This window comes from Aquila chrysaetos, chromosome 1 (genome assembly GCF_900496995.4).
Source record: "Aquila chrysaetos chrysaetos chromosome 1, bAquChr1.4, whole genome shotgun sequence".
NCBI classification, from domain to species: Eukaryota; Metazoa; Chordata; class Aves; order Accipitriformes; family Accipitridae; genus Aquila; species Aquila chrysaetos.
The window spans coordinates 40,852,170-40,875,432 of record NC_044004.1 but is presented as its reverse complement, the minus strand read 5'-3'; the positions used below and the strand labels follow the sequence as shown (position 1 = coordinate 40,875,432).

The window sequence follows — 23,263 nt, the reverse complement described above, 5'->3', positions numbered from 1 at the left end:
GGTCTTACAAACCCTTATGTAATATTTCTTCTTTAGGGTCGCTGAACTAAGAAGCTGCTCTGCCGCTGCTGGTGGTTTGCAACTAGCAAAATCTAATGTGACCAATGAACTTGATATTAAATACTTGAAGAATCAGAATGCCCATTAAAAATTCTGCCAAAAGGACACAACTTGGAAGATCCAGCTTTCTTTCCTCAAGACAATAATTATTTTGAAGTACTGTATAGCAATTGGAACAAAACCTCACTACGTGTACTTCAGTCATTGTAATACATTAGACTACGTCTATGGAGCAGAATTCTCACGTAAAGAGGTATCACTCTGCAGTCACTTTTACACTATTTTCGCTTTGATGTTTGGTTAATTATTTAGAGCTGTGGAGCATATCCAGTACTTCTTAGAATTCAGTAAAAGCTTGACTTTGAAAACTCCTGAAAAGGATCAAGGGAAAAAGAAAAAGCAGGGGAGACAAACAAAGGCAGAGTCACTAGAAACTGTCAGGGAGAAATTTTTACTTCCTGGCTATGTTAGATGATTTGTTTGCAAGGTAGCTTTTCTTTCAAACACTTTCATGTTGTACTACTTGTCATCATTTCAAATTTGGTATGATACTATCTTGTTTAAAGTAGTACTATGCTTTAAAGTGTAAGTTTACTATATCAACAAACATAGTTGCTTTTATAAAGAAAAAGCCCTAAATCACTACAACGCTGATGCTTAATTTCAAAAGCAGCATTACAAAAACATAGTTAATGGCTAGTTAAAAAAAGCATAAAAGGAGAAGCTAAAAGCAGCTTGCAGATGGTTTATAGATTACTTAAAAATACTGTGCTGAGAGTAAAAATGAACTTCCCAAAACATGGTGAAAAAGAAGCATAAATGAAGATGTTAAAACTGGAAGTCATATTCAAACACAGGAACTTGGACAAGTTGAACATTAGTTAAAGACAGGGAGAAAAAGTATAGAGCTGAAACTCACTAGAGACAGAAAAGCTAACAATGCTAACTATCTGCAAGATGTTAAAAATAGAATCCTGCCAAGATCTGGAAGGTGAAGTCAAGAGAAGATGATTAAGATATAAAAGTATCCATGAAAGTGAAGAAAGTCAGAGCAGAAAAGCTAAATGAAGTCTTTGTAGCAGCATTTGTCCCAATTGCTAGCTGTGTCAAATACTGGAGCCATTCTGATGGAGGATTTGTATGAGGACTGTAGAAGACATTTCAGACTAAGTGAACAGGAACAAACTGACAGGCTGAGGTGATATCAAGCCAGACATTATAAAAATCTTTGCAAAATTGTGGAAATATGAATCACTGTGAGTCAGCTATCACCTGTGTCCATTTTGTTATCAGTGGAAATGTGTACCATGTCCAGCAAGTATAACTTGAATTAAAAAAGAAAACCAGACTTCAGGTATAATGGTGGATGACATTGACAATGAACTTTATCCCTGTAAACCTTACCTCTGTACCAGCCAAACTGGTAGAAATTATGAAGAATGTTAGGATTAACAGATATGGATTAATATTATTTTTGCTGAAATAACATCTCTCAGATCTACTGAAGCTCTCTGAAAGAGCTGATGAGCATGTAGACAAAGGCAATCTAATTAACTTAAATAAATATTAATTTTAATTGTAATAGATAATGAAATTAATTAAAATAGTTTATTTGGAGTTTCAAAAACTTTTCAACATGATCTTTTGCCAAAGGCTTTTTAAGGATATTAGTCTTGATGAAGTGAGAGACAGTTCTCTTATAGGCCTTTTGCTTTAAAGTTATTTAATGTTAGGAATCAATAGCCATTTTTCAAAGTGCAAGGTGATTGCTGGTGAGTTCCTTCATGGATCTGAACTGAATCTTAGTAGTTCAATATTAATGACCTAGAAAAGAAGATATAGCAATACAATTTTGCTTCTAGTATAAGATTATTTAGCGTGGCTGTATATAAAGCTGACTGCAAAGAAGTGCAGAAAAATCACAAAATACTGAGCTATTGAGCAAAAAAATGTTTGATGAAATTCAGCATCAGTCAAATGCCAAATAATCTTCACTATGCATTCCTACCGAGGGGCTCCAAATTAATGACTTCCATGCAGGAAAGAGAGGCTAGATTAATTAGGGATGGTTGTCTGGAAGCATGCTCTGTAATCAATAAAGATAGGAGAATGCAAAGAAATACATTAAAAAAAAATGGACTACCATACAAGTAGATCATGAACTTCCATCCTGAATACTTCAAAATGTCTCCTCTGTCTGCCTCAAAAAGATATATTAGGGAGAAAAGAGACATCAAGTAGTCAAAGAAGGATCACAAATTCTATGAAATGCTGCCACACAACACCAGCTTAAGTAGAGCAGGACTCTTCACATTGGAAAAGGTATACAGTAAGGAGCGATATATAAATATACAATCTGTAAAGATCAAAAGGAAGTAATCCTTTTTTTCCATTTCTCAGTATGTCACATGGTAATGAAATCTGTAAAATAGTCACCAAATTCAAAGCAAACAAAAAATGGTACTTTTCACTATTCCAAACCACGAAGATTTTATTGCCATAAAATACTGGAAAGGCCAAAAGTATAAACAGCTTCCAGAAGTGATCAGAAGAACATACTTACCTAAAGTTACTTTTTCAGTTAAGTCCTGGCTTAAGAAATCCCTAAACTGATGATTGCTGAATACTGTTTGGCAATACCAGGGCAAGGAACACTTCACACTTTCCTATGTGAATCCCAAAATTTCCACCTTAATAGATTGTTATCAATGGTGCAACCTGGGCTGTACAGATTTAAAAATATAACATCTCTTCTGTATCAGGTTAATTCTGAGCATCCAGAGGCCATGACAATTTTTACACATGGATTACATAATTGTGTCCAAATTTGAAAGACAGTGAAGTATTTCCTATATTTGAAGGAACAGATATAGTCTGTTGAACAGCTGAGTAAGAGAAGGACCTTGCTATAGGTTTGATGTACCAGAAATAAAAGTATTTTGCAACTGGAACAAAGATTTTACAAGAGTTCTTAATTTGCTATTTTATTCCATAGCTAAATAAATACCAACAGTCTTCTCTATTATTTCTGTTGAAGAAGAACACATATGCAGAATTCCCTATCCAAAAGCAGAGCACTGAGACAAAATATATAATTCTATGTTATTGACCAAGATTAATTATAACTAAAATTGGTAGTTAAAAATCTTGTCTACATAGGAATTTTATTGGAAGAACAAATTATTTAAAATGCCTGTCTGCGTTCTCTTATTAGTACTCATTCTGTTTCTTTAAAACTGTTGCCAGATTAAAAACTCAAAAGGCATTAAGCCCCAGCACTTGTTCTAGGACTAATAAAACTAACCAGAAAGTGGCAAAGTCACTTAAGGAGATACTAATTCTTAGTGATAGATCTGAATCATTCTGGGCAGATTTGTTCAAACTGCATAGCTGTCTAGAAGATTTAGAATGTGCACTTTTTGAAAAAGAACAACGTCAAATTAGGTTTTGTCTCTTTAAATTTCAACAGTTACAAAACAAGGCTCTAAGTCTTTTGAATTATACTTTCAAAAAGTACTGTAATTGAATTCGCTAATCTCTAAACCATCTGCCTATTCTTCACTGTAGCCCCATCAGAAGACTCTGATTGCATGGTGTCCATGACAAACTCCAAAATCCAATCCCCAAATCAACTGCTAAGCTATAAGCTCCTCATTTTTAAATGCTTCTTTGTAGGACTTCAGGAGACTCAAAGAAGAAAGAAGAAAAACTGCAGTGCTTAGATTTTGCCTGAGGTCTTCTTTTGCTCAGCACAGCTTTACCTTAGGTTGAACCTGCAGTTTGCATGCTAAAGAGTATACCGGGGCAACAAGTCAAGGTAACTTCAATAAGGAGCAAAAATAATTTAAGAGCTACCACTCATATAAGAAAGTAATTTTAGAAATACGGTGTTTTGCATTACTTTGCAAATATTGTTTCATACATTAATGCTCCAGGAAGCCAGGCACTGAACATTCTTCAAAGTAGTTCTGGCAAGGAAAGGCCAAGGGACTTACTCTGTATGGTCATTAGGGGTTATTGATCACTGTTGTAAATCTTTCAGGGATGAGTTTGAATTTCCAGTGCATGTTTATCATTTCCTGAGAAATATCAGCACTGCTAACTTATTAAAAGCAAAGCATTTCCAGCTGCAGTAAATCCTTGGTAATAAGCTTATATATACAGCACCAACTTTTTATGGCTTACTGATGAGGAAGTAATTTGACAAACTACTTGGTCCTTATGAATCAGTCTGGGCAAATTCTGGCAAAACAAGCAAATAGTAATGGCTTTAGAGTCATAACCACTTAAGTTTCTGGGACTTGGAAATGTCAAAAAATTATAAAATTCAGTGCTGTATAAGAATTAAGGTAGAAAGGCACTGACAGATGACTTAGAGGAGGAAGGCTTGTCTTGAAGGAAAATTTTTGTAGTAAACATGGAGTAAAACCTGCCTTATAGCGAAATGTTAGAGCTAAGAGAATCTCTTGGACTCAGGAAGATAGGCATAGGAGGAGACAGCTAAGGCAAATTAAGAATAATATCATTTTTAATCACAATAGGTTTACTCTTCAAAAAATATTATATCATGGAGAATTTAAAGACTGATAACTTGATTTAAAGATTCAGAAATAGAGTTAAATATAATTCCAGTATATTATTGGTACTTTCTGCATTCTAAAAAAAGTATAGTCAAATTTACGTAAACTTCCCAGACCACAAAAGTTAGAATGGGTGGTATTTGTCTGTATAATAGTTTGTGTATTTGTATAATAATATAGTTTGTATAACCCTTCATTAAATACTTTACTTTAGCATGCCTGAGTCTGGTTTGCACCAAGACCCTCAGAAGATGTAACCATTGCATTTGCAAACTTTGGACTTTCAATCTTCTTTGAATCTCTTTTGTCTTGTTTGAATCTTGTTTGTGATAATTGCATGAAAGGCACACACCAAGAGAAAATTCCAGGTATTGATAACCTGCAGTTTCAGTGGAGAACTGAGAACAGGGGAAGGAACAAGAGGAAAGATGGTCCCTTTTGCCATTTCAAAGCACAACTGGGGCACAGGAGTGAGGAATCTATTTTAGTGATAGATTTGGTAACTAAGATAAGCTCTCTTGAGTTTGACTCTGATGGTCATATTATTAGCATACTCTTTGTTTTAGTTAGGATCAAGCAGGTATGAGGATTTGGCCTCTGTTTCACAGAACTTGCTTTCTGGAGTGCTTCAGGCTATGGTAGTCCAAGGTGGGAATTTGAATCCATTAACAAGAATTTCAGGAAAGGAAAAAAAAAAAAAAAACCCAAACCATATTAGACAATTCAAATCTAGTGATAAGCTAAATTTCCAAAAGAAATGTTGGGCAGCTGTGAAATGAACTGTCATACCAAAGAAAGGCAAAAGAAGGCACTTTTTTTTTTAGTGAGTGTACTTCTTCATTTTCACATTTGTTCCAGAAACTGCATTCGTGTGAGAAGAAATACTGAAATACTGAAAACCTGAAGGTTTAGGTTTGAAATTACCTTTGAAATTTGGTCTGATCCTTGCATCGTAGCCTGACATCCTACCCATTAGCTTATCCAGGAAATCAGATGGCGACATTGGCATGCTACGAGATCTTGCACTGTCTGTTTCCTTTGTGGCTACCAAGCTAACAGCAAGGAAAAACAAACAAACAAAAAACCAAAACAAAACATTTTGTTAGCGATTTTGTTAGGGAAACTTTAATTTTACACAGTAAATCACTTTTAGTTCATTTTTGTATGAACAGGAAAATAGGAAAGCTAAAATTGCCTTTCAAGCTAGTTTACGTTTCAAAAATAATAGTAGCAAAGAAATGGAAACACCAAGTTCTTTTTATATCTGTCATTTTATATGCAAATTTTTTTGTGCTAAGCTGCATAGTTATAGGTTGCTGTTACCTCTTCCTCAGGACTTTTGGAGATTAATAACAGTTTCAGTCAACAGTAATCAATGCATTATCACAGACTTAAATAATATCATCTACACAAATAGATGTGCATGTGCAATGTCATAATTTGGAGTCTATTCCAAGACTGGTCTGTTTAACTGGGTGTGGTGTAATAGAAGCCTAGATCAGAAAAAAAAAAAGTAATAAGGGTCTTTCTTAGAATAGTACTGGTACCACTGATGTTTGTCCAACCAATGTTTTATGTTGATATTTAAACTTAAGACAACATATCAGTCTCTTTGCAACTGGTATTCTTTAACTTTTTCTTAGAGGTTAATTTTCTGTTAAAACAAAAGTGACTGTTGCAGTGGAAAAAACCCAACCACTTACTGAAGGAACTATTTTAGGGCAAAATTTTCATCTCAGGGCCACATGGCAAATGTCATCTCCAATAGCCTCCTCTCCATGCACATGCAGAACTCCCACTGACACTCTAAAGTGTGCTCTGCACATGTGAAGAGAGAAGAGTATCGGCACTGTGATCAGCCATGTGGACCCAAAGAAAAGGTCTTTACTGTTGTGGAACGCTTACTGGAGTGCTGGCCAACACATCGAAAAAACAATACAGTCAGTAAATATATACATAAATAAAATTGTGAGTAACATTGTGATACACAGTGCAACTAAAACCCTTCATAGCTTTTGGGAGTCTCAAAAATGATAAAGAGCTTTTTCCTGTTTGTGCTGACTTCGAGTCAAAAATCTATTGCAGAAGGATGTGAATCTCTTTTACTTACCCACTTCATTGTCTCCTATTAATGCCAATCCACTCTTTTAGAAGTGCTTAAATATGCCTTTGTTTAGAAGTAAACACAGGAAATAATGTAAAACCCTTCAGAATTTTCTAACTCATAAAAAAACAATGCTGAACTTTGCTTGTTAGCAATGGATGGAGTTCCAAAATAGAAAAATTCCATACAGGTATGTGTGTATGCAGATGCCATATTAAGTGAAGATTGGGAATGTAATTTTTTTCCTCCCAAGACTGTGTTAACCAGGACGTGAAAAGTTACAGTTTTATGGCAACTTCCATTTAGAAGGTCTACTAAAAAATCTGTCTTCAAATTTGAAATTTGGATTTAATAACTTAAATAAAAAACTATTTCATATTAAGTCTTGCGTATTCCAAATTTGGGCATGCACAGAATATGAACATAGAAACCTCTAAGATGCTGTGGTTTACTCATATTTGAATTAAAACTGGCAATTAAGTCTTCTAATTGTAATATTATCTGAAATCAGAGAGTTAAAAATTAATCCTTCTGCTTATTTGCTTATTTAGTGTTTATTCTATTCTCTATGTAAGTTGATTTACATTTTTCTAGATTGCTCATAAATTTCTGAATTGTTGGATATTTCTAAATTGTTCTGAATACTTTGGTATCTCTTTCAGTATTATCTTTCAGTAAAAATGTTTCTTTAGTCTCCTTAAGTAGCTAACCTAGTTCTTTATTTCTTCCCATAGCTGGAGAATGTATTTCCCTTTCTGAGAAAGTAAGGACTTAACATATGCTTTTTCTAGTTCAATTTCAAATTATCCTATTGGCATAATTTTCATTATCAATCATTCTGAATGTATCTGATTCATCACATTATTGCAACTTGTAGTCATTTAAATTTCTGTAAAACATCGTATGTGGTTATAAAGCAAATAAAATATGAGAGTCCAAGTACACTTTGCTGGATTTTATCTATTTGCAAGGCAGGACAATCAAGTTATTGTGTATATATATATATTTATATATATATATATATAACACTTAGATTTCTTTCTTATACTCTTGTATAAGAAAGTTATATTTCTATTCCATAGGGTATATAGAATTCTGACACAACAGGATATATATCTCCTATATTTTTATTCTGGACATAAATAAATTCTCCAGAACACAAATATAGAAAAGCTCATTGTTAGCTTCATCTTTCTGTGATCACTTTCTCTGAATGGAGAATTTGTTTGTTTGTCCTTTATTCACTTCACTGAACTTTTTTTAAATCTTTCTTTGTTGTACTTGTAGTTGTTACTTTTAAAGGCTGCCATGGAATAGAGTACCTTGAAATTAAGGTAACTAATGCTGAATAGGAAAAATAGTAATTGCTGTGACTATGGATTTTCTCAAAGTGGCATTTACTTTTTTGTATGATAGCATCATTAATACTTGCTTTCATTAGTCAGTTAAAAGTCTCAGAATATCTTCAATAATTTTATTGCCTGCTTCTGAAAACAATAAATTCAGCATAATTAATAAATTTTGTATAAGCCAGTTTTATTGTAGAAATCAGCTATAATCTGTAACTAAATATTTCTTTAAGGAATGTTTTCCCTTTTTCTCAGCTTGGTGTGTTACTGAGTAAGATCTGGTTGAGCACTGCAGAATTCTGCCCTTTCAAATTACCTTAAATTGAAAACATGTATTTCAAGAATACTGTTGGACAAATAATACTTTCATCTATCAGCTGAGCTGACTTGTGGAATATTCTTCTAGTTAAAAAGGAGCAAGACTTGGTAATATAGTAAAACCTGAGTAAGGTAGTGGATTTTAGGAAGGCCTACCTGGCAAAGTATAGGTTTTCTGTTTGCAGATTAACATAAAAATTAATTCTGCACGGTAAGGATTCTTCAGTTTTATTGTACACTGCCTCTGAAAAATAAGCCTCTGGCTAAGTGGTTAGAGAAAGTTACACTCCCTTCATGAAGTATGAATTTAGCTCCTTTTAGTGTTAATGCACATAGCTTCCTCCTCGACACACAACTATTCCATAAGTCCAGGAATGGCTTTTGTACCTCTAGAGGGAATTTACTCTGACCTGTCACTTTTTTTAAAAGAATTTGTGCATCCATTTTCTAACAGGCAGAATTAGAAGAATTTACTATCAGCAAAACTTTTATCCTGTGGTGCATTCGGAAGTAAGCTACAATAGACTTGTGATTAGCATAAAGTCATCACACAACTTTAAATTACTGAGAAGAAAAGCTGTACATTTTTGTTCACAGGTAGAGGCAACAAAGGCTTCTCATTGCTGAAGACTTTTACTGGAGAAAGGTTATAACCTCCCAGTCTTCTGGTCTATTCATATTTTACCAGGAAAAGTTACCAACAAGAATGTTAGCCCTGGTAGTGATTCTGTGTTGTTCCTGTGGGCTATTGGTAAATATCACTAACAGTTATAAAGATTTAAACCATTTTCCAATTTCAGACTTAAAGCAGTACTTTATTTCACTTTCCTGAATGTGTACTGAACATCTTTAGAATGGAAATCAAGCCTTGCCAAATAATTAAAAAGAAATTTGTTAACTAAAGTAGTGGACAAAAATTAAGAAAAAAATGGAAAATGTTGTCAAATGACATATTCAGAAAAATCATTTGTGACCAGCTGAATCTACACCATCAAAAGTTAGGGTAAGAATTTTTGTTCCAAATAAGCTGTTATACAAAACCAGGCATGAACAGAAAATTAGAATCACCAGGACTATAATTACTCCTGTCTTTGGTCTATTCTGTCTGTCAAACCAGTGTTCACCTAAAATCTGAGGAGAGGTGAGCTTTGCATCATGCCCTGAAGACTGTCAAGTTGGAATTTCAGGGACTGAGATAGGAAAACATCCTGAATCACAGGTCTGTGACAGTCCATGACCTACCAAAAGTCATATTTGAGTCAGAAAGTGTTAGGTCAAGCTGAGGACATTTACAGTGGGATATAAATGTTAGAGAGCAAGAAGCAGCCCGGCACAGCCAAGATGCAACTTCTCTAGATCAGTACCCACATCCTAAATTCTAGACAAAAAGCTACTGTAGGGAGTTGTAGTAAGAATGGTGTTCAGCACTGCCATCTATGATCCAGAAAGAAAATACAAAATCATTAATGGTTTAAAAATAAGAATTGCAAAAAAATATTGACAGAGGTATAAATATTGCTGAGGGCAAGAAATTTCTTAAGTTCAGTCCGTTTAAGTAGAACAGTTTAAAACAGACAGAGGAAGGATATTAAGAGATACAGGAATTGGGAATGTGGGCAGTATTGGAGAAAGCAGTGAGTCTGAAGAAGGATTCAGATTCATGTTGAACAACTCAGCACTGTTGTGATAAAGTTCTCACTGCACTACTGTGTTATCCAGTGGTGTGGAAAGACTGAAAGAGTGAGTAGAAGCATGAAGGTCACTTACTATTTTATATGATATTAATGAGAACACTTCTGGGACATTGCATCAAATTCTGTGTCCAAGTTTTAAAAGGATATTAAAGCATTAGGAAAGGTACTGAACAAAGCCACTAAACCATGATCTGAGAGTTAGGGAAATTTTCTTAAAGTAGGAGACTTTAAGAGCTCACTCTGCTTAGTTTATCAAAAAGAAGATTGAAAAATAACATGATTGAAGTATATAAATACCTCAAAGGGACAGAAAATGCTGTGCATTTATCTAAAGAACAAAGGCAGAAGAAAAATCAATGAGAGACAGACAAATTCAAATGGGAATTCAGGCACACAGTTTAATAATAAAGGTAACGTAACAAAAGATCAAACTGTACCAGCCAAGACAGTATAGCTTTCTGGAAGAAACAATTTAGCAAAATATAAGGTATTGTGTTTCATATATGGCCAGTTTGGTGAAAAGGAATGACCTATGATATATAGAAAAGCAGGCAAATTCAGAGTAGACATTACAAATCTCATGCAGAAATCTTCAGATTGCCAAAACACACTTTATGGACTTGAAGAGCTTAAGGAAGGGAAGCAATGAGCATAGTTCAAAGTGGAAAACTGTATCTTCTCAGGGTCCTTCTAAGCTGGGGTTGGGTTGCAGGCTTGCAGTTGCCTGTGCTGTAACCTGTAATCTGGGTTGCAGGTTGCATGTGGTAATGTAGGCCCATTTTGCTCAATTCCTTTCACAGCTGGGTATTTGACTTACCCAGCAGTTGTATGAGCATCAGCTCCTTACACAGTATGGAATTAAGCTCCAGAATGGAAACTGCACTTGAGCTGCCCATAAACTACAGGCAGTTTAAAAAAACAGAGATTGACCACTACTAGGAAAAAATGAGCTAATGTTCTATCTATGACATGAACCTGCAAAGAGAAAAGAATTTTAAACTAAATGATAAAATTGTCATGAAAGCAAATAGATATGAAGAGGCCAGGGATAAATTTAGATCATAAATTAAAAGGCTTTCAACCACTGAAACATTTCAGTTCAGAATAGTTTAGCACTTTGAGTAGAGATAGAAAAGCCCTGTGTGTTTCAAGACAGAGGTAGATAAGGCTATTAGGACGCTGTGACATGTATGACTGTGATTGCAGGTGATAGGACTCAGTTCTAACCCCTCTGCTGAGGATATGTTTACATTATTATTGATTCTTTTATGATTTTAAAATAATTACTACTACAGAACTTTGAAAAAAATATATAGTTAACAGAACTACGCAGCCAGAGCACCAACATCTACAGAATTTAAATGGGAGATCTCATCTAGCAGCTGGCAATTTAGACAGCAAGAGAAAGCACAGGTCATGAAACTGTGCTCCTGAAATGTCTATTTAAAGTAGGCATGTTTGTGAGAGCAAACCTTACTCTCTTCCCTTCCTCCAAAAGAAAATGAGAAAAACTCTTCAAAGGGAATTTCACAATCTCCACAAATGTTTTCTTCTCTAAAACATTTAAAGCTACAATGCTAAAGCTTTCCCATGTTTTTCTGAGGAACCACTGTATTCCTACTCATAAACTGTCTCTTTTCTATCTGCTCCATACTTCTGCACATTTTTACCAAAGCACAAATAGAGGAACGGAACATTACAAATGAAAGTGCTTTATATATGCTTTATTTTAAAAGACATATTTTCAAAAGTAATTTCAATCATACTGCCTTTGAGACTTTTGTATCATTTGTGTGCTACAGAAAGTACTGGTTTTCATTGATTTCTCCTCTCTCTTTAAAACTTTTCATCTTTAAGGTGGTTCTTAAAAATCGCTTTCAGTGTGTTGGTTCAGTCTTAAAACAATACCTACTTATTTGAAAATATTGAAGAAAAGAAGTAATGGGCTACTGTCAACATTTGTATAAGCAAGGTTGTAGCCCTCCAGAAGAGCTTAATAAGAGTAGTATAGACAAAAGGTGAAGGAAGAAATTACATTTTACACCATTTGCTGACTCTTTCCATTTTGTTGCTGCTACAGGTGGATGACAGAGATAAAGAAGAGTATGGTGTGCTGTAATGATACCTTCCACTGGAGACTTCCCAGAGAGAAGTTTCCAAGACCAAGTTAGAGCAGTCCTCTAATTTATCTAAGTTATTCTGAGAGTACTCTCCAGAGTCTCACTAACTTACTTCTGAATATAATTGATACAAATTATCTTTTAATTAGATGGTATGTTCATTTTCTTCCTTCCATAGTTAAACTACCAATGTATTTTAACTTGAAAATCTTATATTAACACTAAGTTACTGTCGTATTTGGCTTGCTGATTTTCCTCATCTGCTCATAAATTATTTCTTTTGTCTCAAACACAATCCATTTTAGCTATTCAGAGAGGTAGCAGTTTTGTATTTCACCTTACAATAGATACTACAGAGCTGTTATATGATGCTTTGCACGCATTATGATGGTCCACTAGCTCTTTCATTTCATTTCATCATTTAGCTTATTCTCTAAGACTGCAAGCGTGGCCAAACCCCCGGAGCAATTGGATCTTGTGTTTGTGGTCCATTCTCTCCAACCAATGTTTGAATGTTTTTAATGCACTTTTTACATTAAAAAGCTTTGCAGAGAAACTCAAGGAAATTAATTACACACTCATAAGGAAAGCTAAAACTGCAGCCAGCCAATATGCACTCAGCAGCATCTCACAAACAACAATACATGAAAGCATTTCAGTAAATTAATCTGAATTGCTACTTATTCACTGGTTCACCAATAATGGTTAGGTAAATTAATCTCATGACTACTTCCTTGAGTCTGTAAGTAATGGTGATAGAATTCATCAATTTTAAAACAAAAATTAGTCAGTATAACCCTGTAATTAACAAGGTTTGCTAAAATGAAATGATCCTCAAATAGGTGGTGTCTGATAATTGCACTTTGAAAATTGTGGCAATAAGATTTTGTGGTATGAAGACAGTATTTAAATCCTCTTCTGTGCAATATAGATCTCTTAAAAAATGTATTTAGTACAATTAATGGGAAAAATGAACATGATGTTTGAAGAGGTCAGAAGCATAGGATTTTTTTTTTGTAAAGGGAGTGTCTCTAATTATTTGATCTATTAATTGAAGTAGGAAAAGAACTAAAAAGATCAGAGTTTATAGTATGTAGAATTTGCTCACGTTATTCCAAGAGTGAACATAAACCTGACAAAAATACCTTTTTGACAGATGAATGTTCCAGAATGTGACAGCTTAAAACAAAAACCAACAAATGTTAACAAGAATGACCACTGAAAGCCTCAAGCCCTTTCAAATGAAAGTGTTTTCCATGTTTCAACAAAAATAATAAATCCTGCTCTTTCAGAAAGGTGAAAACTGCTTTCAATTTCAGGGAAAAAAAAGTCAATGTAAAGAATAAACAATACTAAGTTGTTTGATTTTTGCGGATAAAGCTGTTTCCTAAAGTCTTTCCAAAATTTTGCACAGTTTGTCATTAAAATGTATTTGTTCAGTCAAGTAGCATGACACAGATGTTCTTCTGAGGTGTGATGTGTTTAAACTGGCTACCTGAGATAGCTGTGTCAGAAGAGAAATGAAATTCTCTATTTTTTATTTCAATAAACAATTTTGACTTTTGAAAGCCTTGCAAATGAGGCAAATATTGTGGACTGGGAGCTCAGAAGGGGGGACACATATGTTTAAAGCAAATAGTTTTAAAAATTGCAATAAAATTTTTAAGCAATCTCTTCACTCTACAGAAAATTAAAATCCTTACATAGAAGATAAATAGACTTCTCTTATTGGAGTCCATTCATCAGCAATATTGATTCACGAAAAGCCAGGGCTAATCTGGAAAGGCAGGAGCTGTGTCAGAGGATCACAGCTGCATGGATCCAGTCCTGAAAGTGACATACAGAATCAGCTGTCACTGCTGTCCCATTTTAGCTCACACAGAAGGAGTTTCTTCTGAGGAGCAAAACAAGACTCAAAATTCAGCTCCTTCTCTGATTTATCTTTTGGAAGACTCAATCTCTTCATATTATCTACACTGTGAACCCAGGGTAACTGAACTCCTAGTTTAGATGCCTGAATTGCATAACTTTACCTTCTTCTACAGTTCAAGGTTAATGCAAGGAGATAATTTTCTTCCAACTCCTTTCTATTCCAGCACAAAAATAATTCTGCTTGAGCTTTATTGGTGAATAAATTAATTTCATTCTGAGGGACCAAATAAAACCAAAAAAAAAAGAAAAGTGAGTTTCCAATGGTGAAAGAGTAGTGGAAGAGTGATGTACTAAACCCAAAGAGATTAAATGAAGGAGAAAGAATTGTTTCCAATGTCTCAAAAAAGACTGAGATTACAAATGCTTCTCCTACTATTTCTGTTAAAACTGACAATAATGTGTTGCTTGCTAATTAAAGATAAAATTTTTTTTATTTGTCGTAGGTCATGAAGTTGTTAGTTCCTAATGCAATGAAAATGCAGATTTTCATATCCTACAATGTTTTGGATAATAATTTTATCAGATCAGATTGAAGCACAGAACTCTTAACTCACGTTTGCCAGAGAAAAGACTGTTACTTCAACTAACAGGAGCAGAAGCATTGTATCACCAGTATTTTAAAGAGGTATTTTCTAAGAAAAATCCTCAGGAGAATTTTAAATGTTTTCTGCGACAGGTTATATTTTCTACTGATTTTTCACAGTTTTAGATTTTTCTAGTTGCCCTTTTATCCTCTTATTTTGAATAAGTTCAAATGGTCAGATTAATTTTTTGCTATAATCCTGCAGAGATAAGTAGAGTTACATCCGGACACATTTTCAGCCAAAGTAACAATTTTTATGTGCAACAAACAATAAATTTCCATTTTAAGATCACTAATTATCCATTCTTTATTGTTTTAGTGATTTAGTTAGAAATGAAAACTACGTGAAAAATACATGGGATTGCATTTCAATGAAACTATTAAAAATGTCTTTTCTTTCAGATTTGGAAAAATTTCATTTCTCTGTTTCAGTGTCTGAAGTAACATTGCATTTTAGTGTTCTTTTTAGGTTAGGCAATGGTTACAAGCATTTTGTTACGATGTTCCTGATACCTTTATGGTGTCATATTTTTTTCCCTTTTCTTAATACAGTTGAGAATTCCTCCAGCCCTACAGTCTTCCTCCAGTCCTGTTTGTCATGGAAATAAAATGGTATAATGTTTATAGCTTATTTACTTTATGTACTATAGTTTAAAAAAGCTTTGGATTGCTGTGGAGTGTTTCAGCTTTTCTTAACAGAGAATAAAAATACAGAACAATGGGGTTTTAAGTATTCTGATTAAGTCACTCTGACCTGATCACCATTCTACAGGTCAGAGGGCTTTATATTCTAGATGATGCTAAATTTGTATATACTTATTTTTGTTTGTGACTCAGTGCACATATATAAGCACAATGCTTTACTACCCCCCCCCCACACCCACCTCCCCTCACCTTACCGCTTTGGAAAAAAAAAATTATCCCTTAGGGTAAAGGAATAAAAATAATTTGTCAGCATTCTTCATAATCCTATGGGCGTGGCTTTCTAGCTTAATTAAGGTATGGATTCAACTGGATTCAATAAACCACAGGCTGTCCCTCTAATTTTAATTTCTTGTTTAAGACAAGTTTGTTGTTGCCAATTACAGCCATGCAGCATGTGAATTTTCTTGAGATTTTTTACGAATTGTGACTCTAATCTGAGCATTTGTTCATTGTTTTCCCAGAAGCACCTACTTCCTTAGTAGTCTTTTGTACCTCTTTTATACCTTATTTTTATAAATGTTCTAAACTCAGGTCTTACTTTCTTGCTCCTTCTTAATTTACTCAACCTACATTTTTGGAGAAAAAGCTGACTCAAACTGCTATACAAGGAGCAGAGAATGTATTAAATATTCAAAGTCTGGCAAATCTCTCACTCTTCCAAAGATCTACTGCATGGGTTAAGTTTTTGAACTAACTTTGAATTAAAGATAAGTCAGATTTTCCAAAAATTCAATTAACTGCTTTTTGTTTTTGTTTTTGTTTTTTTTTTAAACAGATAATACTTGGCTAAAATGAACAGAATATCTTTGAAAATAGAAACTGTAAATCACTAATTTATAGTAATCCGAACTTGCATTACTATCTCACTATAAAGACTAATTTGCGTATTAACTGAATAATGGAAAAAAGATATTGGAGTAATGGATAGATCGCAAAATGACCAAGTAAAATAATTTCAGAATATTATCTTTTATAACACCAGATATCCTTCTATAAAGGCTTGTCAGAGCTGAACAATTACATTTATTTTTGTGATTAATGAATGATTCCTCTAACCAGTTGAACTTGTGCAGGAACTGACTGGTGTCTTTCACCACCATAATGAATAGTAATTCAACTGATGTCAATAAGGCCACACTAGATTGAAAAGAGAATTAATTAAAACAAGACTTTTGCCCAGCTAAAACTGCAAATTATTGTTTTCCAAGGCAAACTCTTCCCAAATCTAGAAGCAATCTGTGAATACTGAAAACAGAATTCTACAGATTATAGCTGCTTGGTTGATCCTGTATTTTGAATGCATCCCCAAATGTCCTTTAAATTGTAAAGCTGCATATTACTGTGTTTTCTAGTTCTAATTCACTGGCTAGATTTTTTACTATTGTTGTGGCATTGCCCCATCAGCTCACTTTGCATCCACTAGGTTGCTGTACTCTCACTCAATATAAACAGGAACAGTGTTCACTGAAGTGTGCAACTGTAGAAAAGATATTTATCTTAATCATAATTAATGACCATTTAGAATGTCATAAGTCTTCTGTTCCTCTTTTGCCTGGTTTTGCTTTAAAAATCGACTTTTATGAGTTGAAAACCATAACTGAAACTGAAAATTGGCATTCTTTGATGTTTCTTTTCAAACAATTATTTTACTATTTGTAAAAATCTTCACAGAAAATCTTATAACAGAATGAATTGGTTGATGTTTATCAAAACTGGATAAAAAATTGATTTTGAATTAAAACCCCAGGGTCTGTGAAGACTGAAGCACAATTCAATTAAACACTATTCCATTTGCCTTAGGGAAGCTCTGCTTGTATCAGTACAACAATGTTGTCCTGTATCTTCAGTGAGCCTGTCAGATGGCTGTTAAGAAGATGAGAGTTTTTCCCCCAAATAAGTTTGATAAGGTATGAGTTCAGTTAGAGAAAAGCTGAATATAGCCTGAAGAGTCACACACCTTAAAATAAAGTATTTCAACAAGCAGGACTACAGCCCAGACAAGTCAAAACTTACCAGTAAGTAGAAACCAGTGCTATATAAAGTTCTTGCCTGAAACACTTCTCATGAAAATTGTTTATTTTGATTAGTCATATTGATTCAGAATTTTCAATTAAGGCAATATTTCTAGTTGAAAAAATACTGATTTCTTGAAATAGAGTTTTACAGAAACATATCTGTTTCAATGTTTTTTTAATGAAATGCTGGCAGGCTTGGGGGGACTATTGTCCAGTGTCCCTTCTATTCTGTCAGCCACAATCAGTTTTCTAATGTCAGAGGGAGCGGAAGGTGGGGTCTCTGGTTCTAATTTTCAAAAATTTCTCTGAACATCTCCCCCACAGAATTGACAGTGATTTTTTCCTGCTTTCTGCAACTTAAACTTCCTTCTATGCATTGAAAAAACAATAAAATCTTTTCAGAGTTTTGGAATTTTCTGTGAGCAGGAATGGTGATGTTCAACCAGCTGTGTTAATTTACATGTGATACATGGATTAAGTAATTTTTTCCTTTTTATTAATTCTACCCAGAATCAAAACTATAATAATTCAGTATAAGACATTCTTTAAGCAACAACAGGGCTGAACTTCAGGGTAATGATGAGAGTGGCAGGATTCATGCCACATAATGACAGAACCCAGTATTCCTAATGCATGCACTGAAGCATATTCCTTACTGAATAAGTCGAAGAAAATAATGTGAAGGTTAAAAAACAGTGCTGCTAGTCTTTCATATTTCCAAAAAAATTATCGTGGTCCACTACACGCATTCTCTTTCACACACAGAAAGTGGTGTTTAAACTTCCCCTCAGATACACATTTTGTCTTTGCTATACTAGTCTTGCTTATGTCAGCACCCCCTTCATTATCATCTGAGTCATCTAAGCTTCATATAAACAAATGGAAATATGCTGGGTGAAGGAAAGATCATGACATGCACCAATCCCCTGCCACCTTCTGCACATCCTACGCGGGCTGGTCCGGGGGCTTCATGGGGTCCAGGTAGAGCACCCCCTTCCCTCCCCTTTCCTGGGCGATTGTGGAGACTTTAAGGAGCCCCCCAAACGGTGTTCCAGTCTTTATTATGTGCAAAACACTTCATCTCCTGACGGAGTCATCACTGTTAAAAAGGATGAAAAAGGGCATTCTGTTAACCATTACTTAGGGAATCTGAACAAGTGCATTTGTGCTCACATTTTGATTACAGAGGAAGATTTGAGTACTTTTACATCCAAAGATCTATGTACAGGAACAACAAAACCAGGTAAAGATATAGATATATTCGTAGAGTTCATTTGCACAGTGTTAGAATTTTGGGATAAGTTTTGGAGATAAAATTTTAATGCATATATGGAGAAACTGCTTGCAAATAGCATTTTTAATTCCAGTTCTCTACTGTATGGTACTTTTTTAACCAGGGATTACTGTCTTAAGAGGGTGCATTTCATATTCACTTTGCGTAGTAAAAAATCGCAATATTGTTCAAAACAACTAGGTATCCAATCTTTAGTGTGCAAGAACTAAAGGAAGACAGAAGATAGTTTATTTTACTTTAACTCTTGCAAATTGAGAGTTAAAGCAAACTCTGATAAATCTGCTTCCTTTTTTTTGGAAAAAATAAAAAGTAAGTTTGCATAAAGCATTCTTTCTGATAGAATAAAGCAATGAAAAAACCCACTATGGATTTCAAAAAAAGTCTTTTATGGGATGTAGTCTGGATGTAATGCTGATATCTGCCCACTTTGATTTTAGTTCTAATACTGCTGAGTCAACGGTAAAGGATCTGACCTGATAGCATCAGGGAAAACATCACTCAGATGCACATCCCTTCATGGAGGCATTATATAGATGCTTAGGCACAGAATTAACATTTAGCTTAGAATACTGTAGTTAGTCATAATTTAGCTGTGTGAATTCAGTGCTTTAGTCATGATTGATTTCAAAATTTTTATTTTACCCATCAAAAAATGAAAAGTTTTACCCTACTTTTGCCAGCAAGTTACCACTTTGTGACATTTATTTCATTTATCTAGTAGGGCACCCTTAGCCAGCGGATACTTTGCTCACAAAACTGGAAGTTTAGTTGGTCCCTGCAGATGAATATGTCTTAGCCTACATATGCCCAGAGCATGGATGCCCCTGTGCATTACTGAATCTAACAGATGACAGTGCAGTTTTGAAAACTTTATGAAATGAAAGCTTTAGCAGGACAAGGACTCAGGATCTTTTTAATAAACAAGTCCCACTGTATCCCAGAACATTATAAACCAGCTTTTCACAAAAAAGTCCCTAAGCTCTGCAGTCACCCACTAAGATGTAAAGTAATAACAATTTTAAAAAACCTGAAGAACTATGCTGGTATAACTGTATTTACTCGGCATTTCTGCTGAGTGGTTAGTTGTGAAATTAAAGTTAATTAAAGGTAATTGTTGGTAAAAATTATACATATTTCTAAACAGCCAATTTCATAGAAAGTCATCTTGGAAATGATATATTCTTGTGCTTATGGATCCTCAGAGATGCTATTTAGGGTTAAATTAGGCTTATATTTTACCTTTACCTTTCAAAATTCTGAAAGGTAGAAAAATGTATTTTACAAGAAACTGGAGATAAGTTCTAGACATAGTGTAGTCTTATGCAAACTGTACATTGTATTTGAAGCCTTGGGCAACAGTGAGATGGGTAGCATATTCCAATATTATATTTTTTTCTATCAAAGGTATTTTTATATATATTTTATATCAAAGATGGAATGCAACAAAGGGCAAAATATTAAGACAGTGGGTTATGTAGTTATAACTGCAGCTTGAATTTTAATCAGGAAGAGGAGAAAATGAGTTTGCTTTTTTAAATGTCATAGCTCTACTGATTTTGCTTATGATACCCTTCCTAAATTAGTTTTAGCTGTAACAGTCACATACAGGTTAATAGCAATTAACTCAATCTCACAGTCTGAGATAATTTAGTACTCCTGTGTTTGCTTTCTACTCAGTTCATTGTTTCACTGAAACAGTCTCAGGATAATCTGCTGGCTTGCTTTTTCCTATAGCCGTTGATTTGTATTAGACAGTAGCCCCACTATTTGTGCAGCTCCATTATTTCAACAGCCCCATCAGTGACCACATGATCATCTCAGGTCAGAGTCTTCTTGAACTTTTCTACATTTTCTGTGGTCTCAAACTGTTTCCCTTGGAAACTGCATTTTGCTAATGTTTCATGTCACCAAATAGAAACTTCAGTAATAACAGTATTGAAGAGGACTGATCTTCCTTAGGGAAGTTCCTACCTGGAAATAGTCCTGACTCTCCCCACAGTCCCTGCTCATTTTGTACATCTGTGGTAGGTCTACAGGAATAACAGGGTGGTATGTGGTATAGGAAAATTATATAGGAAGTGTTCATTATGTAGAAAGTCCACTGCAATGTAGACCAAGTATTATTACCCTGTCTGATGTTGAATAAGGTTGGAGTAATTAATTACAGCTGACTGGAAGAGTAATAACAAAATGCATTCTTTTATACTTTTATAACCACATGCTGTCTATTTTTGTACTTTTTTCCTTCATTCTTTCTTTTTACTGTCACTACTTAGCATTTGTATTGACACAGCATCTAAAGACATCAGTCAGGAAGGATCGTATTGTTTCAGAAGCCATAAAAAATAATTCATTATAGTCCCCGCTAGAAAAAAGTACAGTCTCAAAGATTCTCGTCTTCTTTTCTCTTGACATTACTGTGCAGACTGTTCTGCTTCATGATGCTCTTCTAATTCTTCTGCTTTGGTCCTGCATTCTTGTTACACATAGTTTCTAGCTGTGTCTTTTCCTGCTCTCCGAAATGTTCCCTTTCTACTGGTAGTTGATATCCTCAAAAAGGTGCCTTTTACTCCATCTGTTCACAAGGCCCACATATCAGTGAAAGTAAAGCTACTCCTTTTTAGTTCCCATCTCCTTTTACTGATTCTTCCAATAAACATCATGAAGATTAGTAGAAAAAGCAATAAAAAGGAGAAGATGCAACACCACACAGAGGGGCTCTTCATTGTTCATTACTTGAGAAAAGCTGATTTGCAGGAATAATTCCCTATAGGTATTATTACATAATACTCAGTAAGGTCATTTGAAGCTTGTATTCTAAATCTGTTAAAATAAGAAGCTCTAATCTTATAAAAATTTTCATTTTCTCTAATTGTCATGATTCCTAGGATATCTGGACAAGACTAATCTGATAGAGGAGCTACTACCTTTTTCATCATATAGAAGCACAGCACTTATCTCACAATATTACTTGCTTTCAGTTGTTAGCATCAGTTGGCTAGGAATGAATTAGGAGAGGTTGAAAAGTAAGAAAATGTCATGGGCACGGTAAGAATTGAAAGATTCATGTTTTTAACTGAAGTTTCTTTGTTATTTATTTTTCTTACAGTTTATAACATTATAAACTCAAAAATCTACAAATAATTCTTTCTCAAAATTATAAACGCGGTAGTTGCACAAATAATTGTTTTTTATAGAAATAAAGAATGGATAGTAAAAGTTCTGATCAAATTCATACTCATGGCAAAACTCATATTTGGTTCAAAGGGATTTCAGTGTTTTCACTGCTATAGTTGAAATATAAAAGAATTTGAATCATGTATTCTTTGTCACAAAAACCCCCACTTCCTTTTTGTCTGAGTTTTGGAAAGTACAACGAATGCCTGCCTATGGGTACATCCTGCAAGGGAACCCTGACGCTCTCCTCCTAACATTTTTTAAGGACCCTGAGCACATTTCCTTCATCCCAGGGGTTTGGCTACCTGGACTTATTGCCAGCTCTGATAATGCAGCAGCCCAGCTTTGAAGCAGAGCTGTTTGATAAAAAGCTGTAGAAGCCTCAGCAGGGGTTCACCCACCCCTCTTCTCTCAGGAGCTGTTTTTTTCTTTTTTTCTTTGTTCATTTCTTTTTTCTTTTTTCCTTTTTTTTTTTTTTTCTCCCTCAGGAGTGCTGGGGAGATGCTCTTGGTCTCTGTGCGAGCTACTGTGCAAGTAAACCTTTACCCAGCCTTGTACCTTCCTAATTCTGAGCCTGAGCCTGATCTGCTGACCTGACTTTTTGGCTTGACCTTGGACCTGCCTCATCACTACCAACCTGGCCTGTCAATCTGAACTGTTGTTTGGACTGGATCTGCTCTGCTCCTGCACAGGTGCTCTGCAACTGCAAACTTTGTTGGTAGGATCCTGCTCCTGCCTGCCTTGCTGTGAGTCTGAACTCCCAGCTCACCTTCCCTTCCCTTGCTGCTCCCTGACACATACCAAATCTTTTTCATTAGGACCTGGAGTCTGTTAACTGATTTATCCCACAGTAACTATCTTTTCAAATTGAGTCTGGGCTGCTGAGGAAAGGTACTGTGCTTCAGTGCTCTCATCTTGAATTACTACATTTTCTTTCACACACTATTTTATTCACATCCTGATTTTAAGACACTTTTATTTCTTGAATAGTATTGTAGGTATAATTCTTATTAATAAGCTACTGAAGTCTCATTAGAACATCTGAAAATCTTTATTTTCAAAGATGTTTGTGATGATATGTCTGAGTTAATATTTTCTAGCTGTTTTTTTTTTTTTTCTCTTTCATTATTTGGAGGAACTAATGCTGGCTTAAAGGATATTGACTTCTGCTTCTTAAAGCTATTCATCTGAAATCAATTTGCAATACAATGCAGGAATAATTTCAAAGTCAGTTAACTGTGAGCTCGGACATGCCCCAGAGTTAGGTTGCTTGGAGGTTTTTTCCACAAGAATCTGTTCTCTACGTGCAATTAGCTGTCTCTGTGATACTGT

At 34.7% G+C, this 23,263-nt stretch overlaps 1 protein-coding gene and 1 long non-coding RNA gene across 5 annotated transcripts in view; one reads left to right on the top strand and one right to left on the bottom strand.

Moving 5' to 3' along the window:
• Positions 1-23,263, bottom strand: part of GLRA3 (glycine receptor alpha 3) — a 94,386-nt gene that overhangs the window by 67,134 nt on the left and 3,989 nt on the right. For all 4 annotated transcript variants that reach the window (XM_030010690.2, XM_030010709.2, XM_030010682.2 and 1 more), the window contains exon 2: positions 5,565-5,692. In XM_030010690.2, the coding sequence (XP_029866550.1) occupies positions 5,565-5,692 (128 nt within the window). The remainder of the gene's footprint in view (positions 1-5,564; positions 5,693-23,263) is intronic.
• LOC115339975 lies at positions 5,689-22,634 on the top strand. The gene is made up of 3 exons (XR_003922878.2): positions 5,689-7,507; positions 14,601-14,782; positions 22,420-22,634. It is a non-coding gene; the product is annotated as an uncharacterized LOC115339975 (long non-coding RNA).